The 16,680-nt window shown below is 47.3% G+C and overlaps 1 protein-coding gene across 1 annotated transcript; it reads left to right on the top strand.

The window, feature by feature from the left end:
- Positions 1 to 2,009: 2,009 nt before the first annotated feature.
- On the top strand, positions 2,010 to 16,231 carry PNLIPRP1 (pancreatic lipase related protein 1). The gene is made up of 12 exons (XM_060641042.3): positions 2,010 to 2,058; positions 2,666 to 2,820; positions 3,341 to 3,466; positions 5,049 to 5,183; positions 6,581 to 6,689; positions 8,201 to 8,320; positions 8,424 to 8,543; positions 9,770 to 9,888; positions 10,627 to 10,756; positions 12,970 to 13,078; positions 13,683 to 13,850; positions 16,168 to 16,231. Exons 1-12 carry the CDS (start codon positions 2,010 to 2,012, stop codon positions 16,229 to 16,231), a joined length of 1,404 nt encoding a protein of 467 aa, XP_060497025.1.
- Positions 16,232 to 16,680: the final 449 nt, after the last annotated feature.

Here is a 16,680-nt window from a genome sequence, read left to right as displayed (position 1 = left end):
ACTGGGGTCTGGGGTTGGGTAGGAGGCTGGCAGTGGAGGGGCTCAGGGCTGTTCAACAGTGGCCTCACTGATGAGGTGACATTTAAACTAATTGTTGGTTGACAAGAAGAAGCCAGCCCAGTGGAGGTCTAAGGAGGAGAGTTTCAGGGCATGGGAAAAGTAAGTGTAAAGACCTTAAGGTAGGAGAGGCTTTGGCATGTTCAATGGAGGCCAGTGTGGCCACGTGTGGAGGTTAAAGTGAACAGCTGCAAGAGAAGAGGTCCAGGAAGCAGACAAGGTCACCTGACATCCACCAACTAATGTACCTATTCATCCACCATGAGATTATCACAAATCTTTTCACCACAGTGTCAAAGAAAAGCATAAATGCCTTTGACTTCACCACAGTCTGTAAATTGCATCTTTCCAGACCATATGAGCAGACTTCCAAAGTTTAAACATCTCATCACTCACTTAGGCCAGTCGTACAACTCAAGTCTGACATTTTGGGGGACAGTTTATTTTCTATTTCAACTTATTCTCTGTAAGTGTTTCCCTTAGTCTATGTGGATGGTGCTCAACAGATTGGCAGACAACTTGCTCAGATTCACCAAATATTCAACAACTCCTTATTTTGCTTTGTAGGGTCTGAATCCGAATCCCGTCTCATCACTCATTTCCTGTGTGGCTTTATCAGAATGAAGCAATTCATTTATCGCTCCATGCCTCAGTTTCCACACTCATAAAGCGGGGCGGGGGGGCAAAGAATGGTTCCCACTTCATGAGGTTGTTGTAAGGCTTAAATGAGGTAATACACGTAAAAGGCTCTGACTACACGTAGCAAGCCTCAGTAACTATTGGCCCCTATTCTTTATGACCCCAGAGAAAGTCTTTTACATTTCAACAGGAAGACCCTTCAACCTGTCTGCCGGCATTTTGGCTATTCACAAAGAGCATGAATTTTGACATTGAGGCATATTCGACTTGGGAGTAGAGTAGGGCACCAGTGGTGTTTGCGCTGTGAAGGCTTATCTGCCTGTTGTGTGAACTGGCGGGGCTGTTCACAGATGCACGGGTCTGTGGGTCATTCATGATGGCCTCACGGGGGCCTAGTCTCATAGGACAGGTGTGCAAACTTCGGAGAGTCTGGGGAAACTCTGTAGACGTGACACGGTCTGATGACGTGGGCTTTTAGAGGCTCCTGAACCTGGCTCTTCAAAATTTTGTAATAAACTTCTGTTGTTTGAAACCATTATATTTTGCATTGATTCATTACCTAGGACGTGATAACCGGAACAGGCGGTTAATGCGGGGCTGTGTTCATAGGCTGCTGTGGAGGGTGCTGAATCTGTCTCCAAAACTCATGCACTCGGGTATTAGACTGCCAGAGACAGAGAGATCAGTAGAGAGAGACAAAGAGACAGGGAGACAGAAAGAGAGTTCTTGATCAGAATTTCCCTTTATTTCAGCTATATGAGGGCGGGAGCGGGGGGAGCATTTCCATTTATTCTAATTGACAAATACTACCCTCCATTATTAGAGTTTGCTGCTGTGTCCTTCCTGGGACTTGTAAACTACTTGGTGATAAAATAGAAAATCGGAAAGTGGGGCCCACTAGGCTCATGATTACATGCACAGGTACGCGGGTACAAAGTGAGGGGAATTTTCACCCCCTTGTAATCAAGCATTCCTTCATCTTCCCAGACTTGCAGGAAGGTTTGACTACTATAATTAATCTTGTTTTGTGTATTTGTGCAGATTAAAATATTAAGTGCACACAGCATGTTCTATTATCACCTGCCGTTTCCTTGAAGCAGGGTCCAAATGATAAGGCTCCGGTATAAAAAAAAAAAAAAACCCAGCCTGGGTACTAGATGGAGAGGGAGGGACGCCTGGAACATCCCACAGGGTAAGTTACCTTGGCCTTCCTCCCGCCGGCTGTTGAAGCAGCCAGGCCTGACTTCCTCAAAGTCTGTGCTCGTTGCTCTGGTTAGTTTCGGTGAGGCTGAGAATGTCTGGATTTATTGTAGATGGTGAACATGTGGACAGTCGCACTCTTTCTGCTGGGAGCAGTCACAGGTAGGAAACCATCACACCTGCCCCACGGGAAGGGCTTAAATGCAGCATCTCAGCACCGGCCAGAGAAAGCCTTACCCACGGCAGTGAGTGGTTCCAGACAGCTCTGAGGGTCCAGAGAGCCGTGGGGCCGGGGGTGGGGGCGGGGTGGGGGCGGAGGTGGTCAACACTCTGCCTGGGAGACAAGGCAGTGTGAGGGGACCCCACTTCAGAGCATCTCTCCACCGGCCTGTCTTCACGTCCAGGTACTTTAGACTAGACTCTCGTAGGTAAAGCATTAAACACCTGCCTGGGTTAACAGATTCACTTATGAGTGCGTGTTATCACGTTAGTCGAATAAGTATATCTGAAGAGCTGGGGATGGGACACAGAACTTCTAAGTTTTGATGGTGGTTCTAAGCGGCGGCACAGCTGGTGTCTCTATGGCAGACCAGAAGGTGGCACTGGGGGTAAGAAGAGAGTGGGTGGGGAGAGGCAGGGTGTCTCCACTCTTCAGACTGTCTCCGGGCAGAGCAGTGAGGACCTGAGAAGCTGAAACACCCCCCACCCTCCCACCCCGGAGCCCAGCCTGGGGAGCTAAGCCGTGAGCACATTCGTCTTTTGTCTACAGCAAAGGAAATTTGCTATGAACATATCGGGTGCTTCTCCGACTCGGAGCCCTGGGCCGGGACTGCAGCCAGGCCCCTGAAAGTTCTCCCCTGGAGCCCCGAGAAAATCGGCACCCGCTTCCTGCTCTACACCAATGAGAACCCAAACAACTTTCAGGTGAGACTTTGTCGTTTCAACATCATTGTGACTGGGAGAGGGGTTGTGCCCACCCCGCAGACTAGAAGGTTCTTGTGTCTGTCCCCTCCTCCTCCACCATGCTCTGTCCCACTTTATCCCTCCAGCTGCCCCCGCCCTCCAGGCCTAGCCAGACCCACACAGAGTAGGTTTTCTGTAAAGTGTTGGCTCCAATGAATGAATGGTTCACATTTGCCGGAACCCCTAACTGGTTATGTGATTCTGGTCTGGGGCAAAACTTCCCATCTACCAAGAACCCTGTGGAGGTAAGACTGTGGGCTACGATTCAGCCCCAGTGGAGACAGTAATTCCTGACTGGCCGGGGTCGGAGTGATCAGTGCAGGCAGGAAAATGAGAGTCAGGGTGGGCTTCCTGGAAGAGGTGGCTTTTGTGCTAAGGTTTGAAAGATTAAGGCATCAGAACAAGCAGAAATGGAGAAGGAGAGGCAGGCCTGAATGGCCAGGCTACAAAAACATGCAACCCCTTTCTGCTTTTGTCACAGACTCTCCTTCCCTCTGACCCATCAACAATTGAAGCATCAAATTTTCAAACAAACAGGAAGACCCGGTTCATCATCCACGGCTTCATAGACAAGGGAGAAGAGAGCTGGCTTCTGGAGATGTGCAAGGTAGGGCCGGCTCCCAGCCCCATGGTCTGCCCTGTCCCCGGCAGCAAGCCTTTCAGAAAGCACAGCAGATAAGCTTGGAGACAGGAAATCCCTAGACACAAGTTAACTTCAGGCAATTAAAATGATTCTCTTTACGATAGTAAGAATTCACATCCACGTTTCCGGACACCATCTGTAGCCTGAAGCAGTGGCCTTGGCTATGTGGGCAAACACCTGCACCATCTTTTTTCTGGCTAAATCAAAGCCAAAGGTCTGCTTCCGTTTTTAGTGAGGGCACTTTGTGTTCCTGCGCAAGAGGGATTGTGTTCTTTTTGTCCAAGTCTCTCCCACGTCCCTGCGATGATGTGTTGCTACAACCATTTATTTGGGAAATGGAGAACTAAGGTGCACCAGGAGACCGAATTACAGAATAGAAAGTGTCAAAACTATACGTAACATAGCGTCTATTGGCTAGAAGGACAGACAACAGAAGAACACGCACATGCACACACACGCACACACACGTGCACAGGCATACACACACAAACACCTAATAATATACCGTCACCCTTTCTTTTTACATAGACACTGATTCCATCTATTTTTCTGATGCCTAAGAGTTTACCCGAGCAGCCTGTCCTCCACACACACATTAATAATTCTGACCTATCATGTCAATGGGAGAAGTTACAAACCCAGAAAATTAAAGTCATTCTGCATTTGGCCTTGATTTACCAGGCATTTAACTCTTCTGTCCCATCAGAACAACTATAAACTGTATCTTACAGTGTAAGATAGAGTTTGTACTCCAAATTCCTCGGGGCTGTAAGAGATTCCTCAGGGTTGTTTTAAAAATAAAGGTCCTGAGGAAAAAACTCTTGGTATCTCTGTGTGCGTGATCACACATATTAGTATCATAGATGTGACAAATTTGAAGTGGGCTTTAAATTTATAGAACCGTTTTCAACTCAAGCTGGCCTGTGTACTACCTGGCAGAATGTCTAAGGCTCCATCCATTTCCTTGACCTCCTAGAAGTTTTCAGAATTCTTCAATCTCTTCTTAAGTCAGTTGCAGTTTTATTTTTCAAATATCTGCGGTGTGTGTTTCCTCCATGAAATACTGTGCTATCCTGACTGTAGACGCTTAGTAAATGCCCAGAAGGCAAGTCCGGTTATTGGCAGGGATGTCAAGAGGCCAAGAAGAGGGCTGGAGGTCAAATCCACAAGGTCATTTGGACACTGGCCATCAGAGACAGCACTGGAGACCTTTCCTCTTCAAAACAGGGCTCTTCTAGGGATGCAGTTGTTCCCCCACATACCTAATCAACTTTACCGAATTTGGTCAGAGAAAACCAGAGAGTGGCCAGCTTTTAATTAACCTGCAAGCTAGAGAGGGAATAGGTTTGCCTTGCCCGTCGCCTTTACCCTGAGGGATGACTCCTAATTGACAACAAGGTTCCTAACAAAGCCCAGTTTGTCGCGGCGCCCCAGTGAGGAAAAGACAGAACAACCAGTAGTAACTGTGAGTCACCATTGCGGAGCCCTGGTTAGATGAGGTTTTGCGCGCCCCTATGATAACATCCTGGTGTCTTTCCAACACCAGAACATGTTCGCGGTGGAGGAGGTGAACTGCATCTGCGTGGACTGGAAGAAAGGTTCCCAGACCACATACACACAGGCCGCCAACAACGTGCGGGTGGTGGGTGCCCAGGTGGCCCAGATGATCAGCATGCTCTCGGTGAGTCCGCCGGCCGGGCTGCTGGGGAGGCAGGCGGCGCCCCCAGGTCTCTGTCGGCTAAAGATGCAGCTGAGAGTTATAGATTTTGACAAGAAATAGAAAGAATTGTATTTGTCTCGGAATCTTCTAAAACGCTGAAATTTGCCTTAATAAGGACACGGCAGTGGAAGAAAAATCAGTAATAGCTAACACTTAGGAGGCATCTTCCGTTGACAGATGTGAAAGCTAAGGATGTTTATGAACATCTTCCATTGACAGATGTGAAAACTAAGGCCCAGAGAGGTCAAAGAGTTTGCCCCCCAAAATCATAGCACAGGGGAATACAAGAGCTGTCTAGTGCCAGGGGCCCCCCACGACACCGGGTGGTCTCTGTGTGGGGCAAACAAGGCGTTCCCAAGGAGCACCAAATGGAACCCGAGGGCAGCAGGTGCGATTGGCAGGTACCAACGCCACGGCCCTGTTGGTGGCCCTGTTGATGGCAGAGAATTTCGTTTGCCACCGTCAATTCAGCTGTTTCTTCCTACCCGGGTCTTTCATTCTGGCTAACTTGGAGTCTTGAATTCTTTCTGTGAAGTCGTTAACTCTTCATGACTCTATATTCTATCCCAGATAAAGGCCCAAGCTGTTTCTGTCTTATAGTGAAAGGGTCCACAAAAGAACCGATCAGTTCTAACTACTTCTGCACCCCTGCAGAAATCAAAACCTGTGATGTTTGTCCTAGAGGTTCTGAAGATCAACGAGTATACATGGGCGAACGTCTCTGAGACCTACACGTGCAAACACTCATAGCTGTATGCCATTTGTTCATCCAATATTTGGGGGGCACAGTGTCAGGAACTCTGCTAAGAGGTCAAGAGGACGGTGAGGTCCCAGGCCCTGGAGGAGTTCATGGTGAAGACTTGAAACGAGAGGAGAGGATGGTCAGGGTTCTAATGGGGGGACTATAGGGCTTAATTGGGAGCACATGCGGGGGCACCGTTTAATCCGGGCTGGGGGACTGGGGCCGTGATGAAGGATGTCTCCCAGGGAGAGACATCTAAGTTGAGAGCTGATGGCTCGGCTGTTTCATGTGAGCTGGACAAGTGGTTGGGGAGTGGACAGCAACATCATCAGACCCGCAGATGAGGGAATATGATGTATCCGAGGGCCCGGAAATCCTGCATAGGGTTTGGCTAGAGAAGAATCTAGAAAAATGGGTGTTGAGTCAGGAAAGTTCTGAAACCCTCATAATGAATTTGGGCTTGATCCTGAGGGCAGTGGGAGCCATAGAAGGTTTTCAACAGAGGGGTAACGACATTAGGTTTGCGTGTTACAAAAACCACACATGTAAACAAAACAAAACAAAACAAAACACCACAGCACAAAAATGTTCTGAAAATGCACTCTTCCCTCTCCAGACAAACTATAGCTACTCTCCTTCCCAAGTCCACCTCATCGGCCACAGCCTGGGAGCCCACGCGGCGGGAGAGGCTGGGAGCAGGACTCCAGGCCTGGGCAGAATTACAGGTAAGGCCCAAGGTGCAGGGCCCCGGGTTTTGTCCCCAGTGACCCCAGAACGTGGTGCAAGCCTGCCGACCAGCCAGAAGCTGGCCCGAAGTAGTCTGTCCCCAAAATGCTCTGCACAGAACATTTTAGGAAGCCCCCAGGAAGCCCCTAGGAAACCCCCAGGAAGCCCATCTTTCTGGAAGGGGAGGTGGTGCTTTTGTTCACCCCCCTTTGCTTCCCCTTGCTTCTCCTGTCTGTCTCCATCCCTCCTCCTTAGATCCACGTTTCTTGGCAGTGTGGGTCGTTCAGCAGGACTGGGCAGCCAGGAAAATGGAGACGAAGGCCCATGTGAGCATGTGCAAATGTAATTAAGAATGCACACTGTTCTTCCCTTCCCCCTTCTCTTTGAACTCAAAGGCAGAGTGGAACATGAAAACCACGCTTCCAGAGCCTCTATTGGTAGGAGAAACCCAGCCACCAGTGGTGCAGATCACTCTTGCAAGCCAAGCAAAGCCTTCACTTTGTAACAACAACAACGGCAACAACATACATTATATAATAGAATCATAATAATGTAATGCTATGATTATTATTATAGTAAGCATAGATTAAGTGCTTGCTTAGCCCAGATACTATGTAAAGTGCCTTACATTTCCTCACTGAATCCCCAGAACTGAAGAAACAGGCTCAGGAAACTGGATAACTTGCCCTAAATCACACAATAAATGAGTGGTGGGGCTGAGATTCTAACCCAGTTCGACTGCCGCGTGGCTCGAGAAAGCCTCTGCTGTCTAAGAGCTCTCCCTTTCATTTTCAACAGACAGTTATGCCCGGGCCTTTTCTGGCCAGCTGCTCTGCCGAAACCTTCAAAGAACTGTTGACAAATTCAGGAGCCCTGCCAGGAAGGAAGTATAATCAGGAGGAAATAATAGTAATCAATATTTTACTGATACACTCATGATGGTATGCCAGCCACTGTGCTAAAAGCTATGTACATTATCTCATTTCATCTTATTGTAACCATATCATTACCTGGATTTTATAAACGGGGGAACTGAGGCACAAGAAATAGGTTGAGCAACTCGCCCAAGGTCATGCAACTTGCCCAAGAAATAGTTGAGTAGGAACTTAGAGTCAGGCTGCCTAGTTCCAGAATCTGTGTTCATAAATATGATATCATGCTACTTTATCCCTTTTTTCTTCAAACTTGAGAAGAAGAAAAAGAATGTTAAAGAAGAAAGATCTGCCAAGTAAATAGGAGAAAATAATGTGAAAAAAAATCCTTGGTCAGACAAATTTAAATCTCTTAGCTTATCTACCCTTCTTTATCCATGCCACTGGATCCCTTCTCTAATGAGCAACGTTGAGACTCTAGGTCCCCATATTCAATATGCAGGGCCATGGCACTGCATGACTTCAGAGTATGGCACCCCTCGAGTTGAGCAATGCACAGCCTGAGCAACTGTACGCCTTGGTCCTGCTGGCACCTACAGCCAGGCCTACTATTCTGCAGCACTGATCATCTCTTTTAGGGTTGGATCCTGTAGAAGCAAGCTTCCAGGGTACTCCTGAAGAGGTTCGGCTCGATCCCTCTGATGCTGACTTTGTTGATGTGATCCATACAGATGCAGCACCCCTGATCCCATTCCTGGGTGAGCCCAATGACGCTTTAGCTGCAAGCATGAGCAATTGTGTTTTAACCAAGATGCATAACCTTGCATTATGAAAAACTCATTGCTATTCCAAACGTTTCAGGTTTTGGAACAAAACAGCTGTTAGGTCACCTTGACTTCTTCCCCAACGGAGGGGAGGAAATGCCAGGATGCAAGAAGAATGCCCTGTCACAGATCGTGGACCTCGATGGCATCTGGGAAGGTAAAGCCAGAGCAGAGCGAGGCATCACTTCCCTGGGGTGAGCAGTATCTTCCCAGAGCAAATCTCAAAAATGAAACTGCTCTTTAAAACAATTGAGCCAGTCCCCCCTTGGGAGTCAATGATACGGCTCCGGTTCACGTACAGTATTGTTCAATACCGTAGCCAAAATGGCAATGCTCCCCGATCATTTCCACGGCAGAGCCATTTGCCCAATGAGAGTCACCACCCCTGTATGTTGGGTCAGGATGAGAAACAGTCACTCGTAGGAAAGGTGAAGCAGAGAGAGTGCTATCTGGGGTTCTTCTTCACCATTGATGGAGCACACCTGGGCTGAAGGTCAACCTTCAGCGACAGATTTTGGATCTGATGAGGTGAAAAGGACAACGTAGAAGTGAATTTTTCAGCCCAGCTCATCACTGGGAACCACACAGGTTTAAACTGTTAGTGGTCTGACCAAATCTAACGAGTAAAGATTCTTACTGAATTCGATCAAAATGGCAGGTATGTATGACATCGAAGCAAATATTAAGAATGCAGATGTATGTGTTTGTCTCTTATGAGAGTTTCCATGGATAGGGTAGCCCAAACTCTCTCTCAGTAATAGTCAAGCAAGTTTGGGTCATATCTAGAAGGTATACTGTGACCTCTGTCACCTGGCAGGAGCTGTGGGGGCCAAGGAAAGTTATTAAGAAAGAAAAAAAAAGAGCCAACTCAAGCGACCCGAGCCTCCTTGTTATTTGCCTAAACACAGCATGAAAATGTCCGTGCTCTGGTTTCATCATGTCTAGGAGGTCACCTCACATCTGGCTGTGTCTTCAAGGACCTCTAGCCTAGTGCCTGGGACACAGGAAGGCACAATGGTTAGCAGCATAGGCTCAAGCACCAGACGGGCTTGGGTTTAATTGCCAGTTCTTCCACTTATTGGCTGCAATCCGTACATCTGAGGCTGTAATCTGTGTATCGCCCGTACTTAGAAATGGTCTGGTACCTACCGCCTAGAAAGGCATTGTTCATAGGAACAACGCATGTAAAGGACTCGGAACACTGCCTCGCTCACAGAAAGCAGCCTCTCAATGTTCACTGGCATTTATTTTGGACTTACCTGAAGTTGACCCGATCTTACGTTTCTCCAACTATGGCCCCACTTTGGAATCTCTCCCCTTGGAGAGACAGAAGCCGTCAGCTCCCCAGACCACGTATGTAGACGTCCTCATTTGTTTCCCCAGGGACTCGGGATTTTGTGGCTTGCAATCACCTGAGGAGTTACAAGTATTACTCAGAGAGCATCCTCAACCCTGATGGGTTCGCGTCCTACCCCTGCGCTTCCTACAAGGCCTTTGAGTCTGTAAGCTATTATCCCTTGAGTCCCTCTGTGGGACGGTTGTCTGCTATGTTTGGGATTTGCAGCACCCTCTCACCGGTTTCTGACCATCTCTTACTTGTTTTGCATGGGCCCTCAAAGTTTACGATCCTGTGAAGCAGAGGGGGGGAAAGGTTAGGCAGGAGGTGACTAAAATTCTAGATGAGTCATGTGGGTGAGGAAGACGCTGGGAAATCAGAACAATCCTTTCAATGATCTAGAAAACTTTCCTGCAGAAGGTGTTGTTTGAATCTGCATAGCATTTAGGAGGAAGAACAGGGCAGAGCAAGGGCGGCAGAACGTAGGAGAGAAGAAGTCCTATGCCAGAGAGAAGGAAAGGTGCACGCTGGAGTTCTAGATGCCAGGCTGGGGGGTTGGGCCTCTGGAATTGGCCACAGCCAGATTTATACCACAGGCAGTGGCAAATGCTACATACAGTCAGGGCTCTTTGTCCCAGAGTTTGGCTGTTAACCACGTAGCAGCACATCACGTGATGGAAGGTGTAATTGACCTAACCTGGAGCCCAGGAATCAGTATTTTCCATCGTGATGTGCAAGAGGCTTGGGAGTCCCAGCCTTGGTGAAGGAAATTTGGAAATCCTCTCTCCCAATCTCCTTCCTGTTACAAGCGAGGAAACTCAGACGGTAGGAGAAGTGCTCCCCCAGATGTGTGGGTCATAAAAAGGCAAATTCACACCTTATGGCTTGATCTGTCTCTTCTTAGAACAAGTGCTTCCCCTGCCCGGATGAAGGCTGCCCACAGATGGGCCACTATGCTGATAAATTTGCTGGCAGGACGAGCGGCGAGCCACAGAAATTCTTCCTGAACACAGGAGACTCCAGCAATTTTGCTCGTGAGTTGTAATTTGACCCTTCTCACCCACGTCGAGAAAGTTTAGCTTCCATTATACAAGAAAGACTTCTCTCTCCCCTGGAGTATTTGTGAGCACATCCTGACCATCTTAGCAGAGGGACACATCTACCAAACTCTCCCATTTAAGACTCAGCTGAGGATTTACAAAGAGTCTGCATTTCTTCCTTTCTGCGTCTATGCCGTGAAATGAGTGGAATGAACGGGAGCACAATTCATGAGAAATCGTGACTCGCACATCTCTGTGGCAATTTTTACCACTGAATTCTTTCCACTCCACAGTGCACTGTTCTTTTCCTTTTTTAAGGCTATGTCATGCACACGACTTCTTCTATTCCTTTATCAAACATTGATTTGGTACCAGCTCTTTGCTGGTCTGGGCCCTTTAAGAAGTCCAGTTCCTATCTTCCTACTTCTCCTTCTCTGTGCCTGTGTCCCCGAAACCCCATGTAGGGGGTCCCTCTCTGGTGGAGGGTGGACGGGAATCAGGAAAGAGTGATTTCTTACAAAAATCTGCTGACTCGTCTAGGTCATAGGGTAGAGATAGGGCACATTTGGGCCACTCTGTGCCAACCTTCCCTGTGATTGTTCCCTAAGAAGTTGCACTTTAAAAAAAGGCACTGTGTTGGGGCATCTGGGGGGCCCAGTCAGTTGGGCGTTCGACTTCGGCTCAGGTCACAATCTCACGGTCTGTGGGTTCGAGTCCCGCGTCGGGCTCTGTGCTGACAGCTCAGAGCCTGGAGCCTGTTTCAGATTCTGTGTCTCCCTCTCTCTCTGCCCCTCGCCTGCTCATGTTCTGCCTCTCTCTCCCTCTCAAAAATAAGTAAACATTAAAAAAAATTTTTTTTTAAAGTCACTGCTTTTATATAAAGACATAAATACAATATGTGCCTTATCTAGTTTTTAAAGTCAGGTTTATTGAGGTACAATTTATAGACAGCAAAATCCACCCTTTGTAGTATATAGTTCTATGAGTTTTGATAGATGAATAGTCATGTAACCATCTCCACAATCCAGATATAGAACACCTTCATCACCATATATATATATATATATATATATATATAATCACCATATATATATATATAATCACCAGATATATATATATATATATATATATATATACACTCACATACATATTTTAAGACAATGGTTAATCAAGCCTTCCAGTGTTGTGATGCATGAAATGCTGGCCCATATTTTAAAACGACAAATTAAACATTTGAAAGCCACATACTCACTCCTCAACCGACACTTCTGTAGGAACCACAGACTATGCGGACACTAGGGATGCAGGGATGAGCAAGACGCTCTGTGCATGAAATGCATCACCCAGCGGAGAAGGCGGAAACCGAGCGCGCAGCCCCAGTGTGCTGGGCGTGGCGACTTGCTGCTTGGCAACCTGGGACCGAGGACCTGGCCCTGCCCAGAGGAAGGAACAGGGACAGCATCCCTGGGGATGTGAAGGACAAGTGGGAGCTAGGCAAATGATGTGTGTGTGTTTCAGTACGTGCGTGTGTACATGTGTGTGTGCGTGTGGGTGTAGATGTGGATCTCTGCATGCGTGTGTGTTCGTGTGCACGTGTGTGGTTATAGGTGTGCAGGACGTCCTCACGGGCACTGACACAGCACTGCAGGTATAGATCTGGGTAACAGCTGAGCCCCGCTCTATGACGGACACGGCCTGGGGCGCTGGGGATGTGCAGATACAGCACAGTCCCTGCTCTTGAGGTTCTCGCAGGACTACTTTCTTGAGCTACTTTTCCTACCATGGGAACAAGCCCTTGTCCCTTCTCTTTTCACCTTATCTCATAGTGCGGTCCCTCTCAAGCGGAGTTATACAACACAACTTTCTGCAATGATGGAAATGCTCTCTGTTGCCCAAAATGGTAGCCAGTAGCCACGTGTGGCAATTTAACACTAGAAATGTGGCTAGGAAGACTCAGGAATAAATTTTTGATCTTCTTTAGTGTGAACTTAAAGCAGCACCTATGGGTAATGTCCCTTTACTGGGCAGTGTAGCTCTGGAGAGGGAATACCACTAGGTACGTACCCCTCTTTATAGCTTATTTGAGTTGTAGATTAGTAGGATTTCTTATACTTTGATGCCCCGGTGTAAGGGATGACAGGATTCTGAAATTTGGGTCAACTATTTTGCGCATGAATAAATTGAAATCTTTTCTATCCCCTGTGCAGGCTGGAGATACGGAGTTTCTATAACACTGTCTGGAAAAATAGCCACTGGTCAGGTCAAAGTTGCTCTGTTTGGAAATCAGGGAAACACTCACCAATTCGATGTCTTCAGGTAAGTTTCCTTTTTTAGCACCGCATCTCACTTGATGATATACACGGACTGCAAATCCACACACTGATATGTGTATCTTCTCTTTATCAAGTAATTTTAAATTATTTGCTGTATATATTAAAGTGACTTTCAGACTTCTGCTGACAATTTTCTTTTCTCAATTATAAATCCAGGCAATAGTTTTTTTCTCTTTTGATAGGTCTGTTTTAAAAAATAGATTATATATATATATATATATATATATATATATATATAATATTACCCCCAGGTGCATGTTTCCTTATTAGCATAGTAACACATGCATGTCGTGTTAAACTAAGTGGATAACTTATTACTGTACAAATAACTCTTCCAGGAAAAAATATGAAGGAATTATATAGTTTTCTATAAGAACATCGTGAGTAGAAACTAACTTGAGTTTGAGAAAACAACATTCAAGCAATGGTTTGAGGCTGCTGGCTTCTCCATTTCTCCATCCTTTATTTGAGAACTAATTTAGAAAAAAATAATTTCGTTAATCTCGAGTAGAAAAGAGTGGCATGGTCTTATCTGGTGATTAGAACTTGTTTCTGTGCATGGAATGTTTCTATTTCTTTATTTCAAGGGGGATTCTCACACCAGGCTCTACCCATTCTAATCAGTTTGATGCAAAGCTTGATATTGGAACCATTGAGAAAGTCAAGTTTCTTTGGAATAACAACGTGATAAACCCAACCTTCCCCAAAGTGGGTGCAGCCAAGATCACCGTCCAAAAGGGAGAGGAGAAAACAGTGTATGTATATCTTTGCTGGCTTGTGCCTCAGGGTGTTGGTAGAGATTGGTGTTCGTAATGGAAACTCACTCCAGAAAGTCAGTCACGGTTCAGCCAGAAAAGCCAAGATAATCTACCCACCTGAGGCCTTTTCTTTGTAGGCAAACAACTGACAGACGAGGTAAAGCATTTCTGTTGGGTGTTCTCAGCCCTATCTGAGAAGAAGAACACAGATGCATGTCACTGCCTTCAAGAAAAACTAAGGGAGCAAAATGAGAAAGAGAAGAAAGAAATAGTTTTTGAAAGTATCAGGTTATAAGTATGGGCTAGAGAGTAGCTACATTATAAAGAAGGAAGATCATTGAATTTCAGGATAATAAACAAAAACTAAAGTAGTTTCAGCAAAAGACATAAAATCTGAGATAAGACAAGAGAGAGCTGGGCTAACAATAATTTATCCTGACTTTCGGCGTCACTTGCTGTGGCGGCCAGAGGATGGGGGGTAGTGACCTGAGTGGGGCAGAGCTAAGGCCAGGACCCTAATTCCGGTCAGCAGAACCCTCCTGCAGTGGTTTTGTGGAAGGGGATCCTGGGAGCTTGGTCACTGATGGTGTTGAGGCTTGGGAGGTTAAGTGAGGTTGCTAAACTCGGGCTTCAGGGAATGTGACTCCTCCAGGCCGGGAGGGCGGGTTGGCAGAGTTCACAGCTGCATCTCAGGCTGGCTGACCCCTGTGAGGTCCTCCATATCCCTGTGAGGGGCTGGCCCAGCCAGGCGGTCAGCAGATTAAGACAGATTTGTCAGCGAGAGCACAGCACTGAGGAAGCCGGGGGGGAGAACCTTCTGCAGGCCACAAGAGCGGCCAGCACTTCCCTGCCCACCTCCTTCGGAGGACAGTGAGCCTCTAAAGTCAGTTCCCAGAGGGGCACCTGGATGGCCCAGTCGGTTAAGCTTCCCACTTTGGCTCAGGTCATTATGTCACCGTCCGTGAGTTCGAGCTCCACGTCAGGCTCTGTGCTGATAGCTCGGAGCCTGAAGCCTGCTTTGGATTCTGTCTCCCTCTCTCTCTGCCCCTCCCCTGCTCACGCTCTGTCTCTGTCTCAAAAATAATTAAAAACATTAAAAAAAATTTAAAGTCAGTTCCCAGGGCCCCGTCAGGAAACGGACCTGTGGCCTGGCTCCTGGGACCGTGTGGTTAAAAATGTGTCAGAAGAAGATGCTATTGCTAGAACCTTAAAAATGCGGAGTGGTCCCGGGAGACGACACACTCACAGGTAGATTTGAAGAAGGAAAGCACACACAAGACCGAATCAGCCAGAACATTGTGCCTTCCAGGTTTTCTGAGGAAAGGCTGTGACTTTCTGCACTTTCTAGAAATGGAACAGATTGTATTCAAGGCCACCCCTGAGGCCCTGAGTCCATTAGCTGCTTCTGAACCCTCCAGTGGCCTGCGTGTCCCTTCTTCCCCTGCGTGTCCCTTCTTCCCCTGTCTGTTGACCCCAGAGGAAATCCACCTTAAGAGAAATGAGATGTTGGGACATCAGATTTTTAAAAATACAAGAAGATCAAAACCAGCATGGGAGATGGGCTTGGTGTGTGAGGGGCAGGTGATCCCAGACTGCAGGTGGCAGGCAGGGCTCGAGGTGCAGAGAACAGGAAATATGATTGCAGATAGAGCTAGGGCAGCAAGACAGGTGAAATACAAGAGACCACAGTGAAGACGACAGGTAAAACCAGGCAAAGCCTCAGAGCTCAAAGGCAGTGAGATCCAAGAAGCACTTGGTTCTTGGAACAACAGTGATGATAGTCACTTATATCTACAATGTTTTTTTATCAATTATAAAGCTTTTTCACATTTATGGTCATAAGATGTTGCATTATTAACATGGGATTCTCAGCGATCATGGGAGGGAACTGTGCCTTCTTCAACAAATGAAGATCCCAACACTCAGAGACTCAAGTAACGAGCCCCGTGTCCCCCCCTAGAAAGGAGGGAGTGGGGAGCCCAAAGGGAAAGATCCACTGACCGACTTCAGGTGCAGAAGGCAAGTCAAGGGCCAGTTAGAGTTCTAGCTGCTGCCTCAATGCCCCACAGTCCTGTCGGACTGAGGACCCCAGAGACCAGCGCCACTCTGAGCAACAGCTGACAGGGGACCTTGTCACGGACACCAGCCACCTGTCTCTTAGGAAACCCAAGTTCTCCAGTAACTGGTTGAAGCTACAACCCTAGTGTTTTCCTCACTCCTTGTGAATCCTAAATCGGCAATCATCTTTTCTTAACAACTTAAAACTTCATGTAAAGCTACCCGATGCTTACAAAGCTTTCATTTCTGTCGGCAGGCACAACTTCTGCAGCGAAAGCACTGTGAGAGAAGACGTTCTCCTCACCCTCACGCCCTGTTAAAGTCCAGGCACAATCCGGTCACTGCGTTAACACCAATAAAAACCACTGATGCATCTATCTGCTCAGAACGTCTGTCACTGATGTCAGCTGGCCCCGCTGGGGACACTTGGGAATAGACCATTTAAATAAGCAGCCCTGAGCATTTCCATACATTTGGGTTTCTTGCCACTGACTTCTGACCACACCCCCCCCCCCCTGTTTCCCAGCTTCCTTGGTCCTCACATTCATTCTTTTCTCCTCACCTAAGGGGACGGCATACAACAGCTTGAGTAAGTATGAGTGTACAGGAGTCTCAGCAGAGCCTTTAGCTCTGCCCCTCGTCTTACAGATGAGGAAACTGAGGCCTAGAGAGGGGAGGTAGCTGTTTAAGCAAGGAGTGAATCCCTTTAGGGACTGGGGGTCCATTCCCCTGATTTTGGTTCCAGAGCTCATCCCTGACTCCGTCATCA

The sequence above is a fragment of the Panthera onca genome, chromosome D2 (genome assembly GCF_046562875.1).
Source record: "Panthera onca isolate mPanOnc1 chromosome D2, mPanOnc1 haplotype 2, whole genome shotgun sequence".
Lineage (NCBI taxonomy): Eukaryota > Metazoa > Chordata > Mammalia > Carnivora > Felidae > Panthera > Panthera onca.
The sequence above is the reverse complement of the archived record's forward strand: the minus strand, read 5'-3'. Positions and strand labels throughout refer to the sequence as shown.

Excerpts from the sequence above, each read along its gene's own strand:
- PNLIPRP1 (XM_060641042.3), top strand. The coding sequence starts at position 2,010 with ATGGTGAACATGTGGACAGTCGCACTCTTTCTGCTGGGAGCAGTCACA. Across the intron at positions 3,467-5,048 it reads GGCTTCTGGAGATGTGCAAG|AACATGTTCGCGGTGGAGGA; the intron begins GTAGGGCCGGCT and ends TTCCAACACCAG. Across the intron at positions 13,079-13,682 it reads CACCAATTCGATGTCTTCAG|GGGGATTCTCACACCAGGCT; the intron begins GTAAGTTTCCTT and ends CTTTATTTCAAG.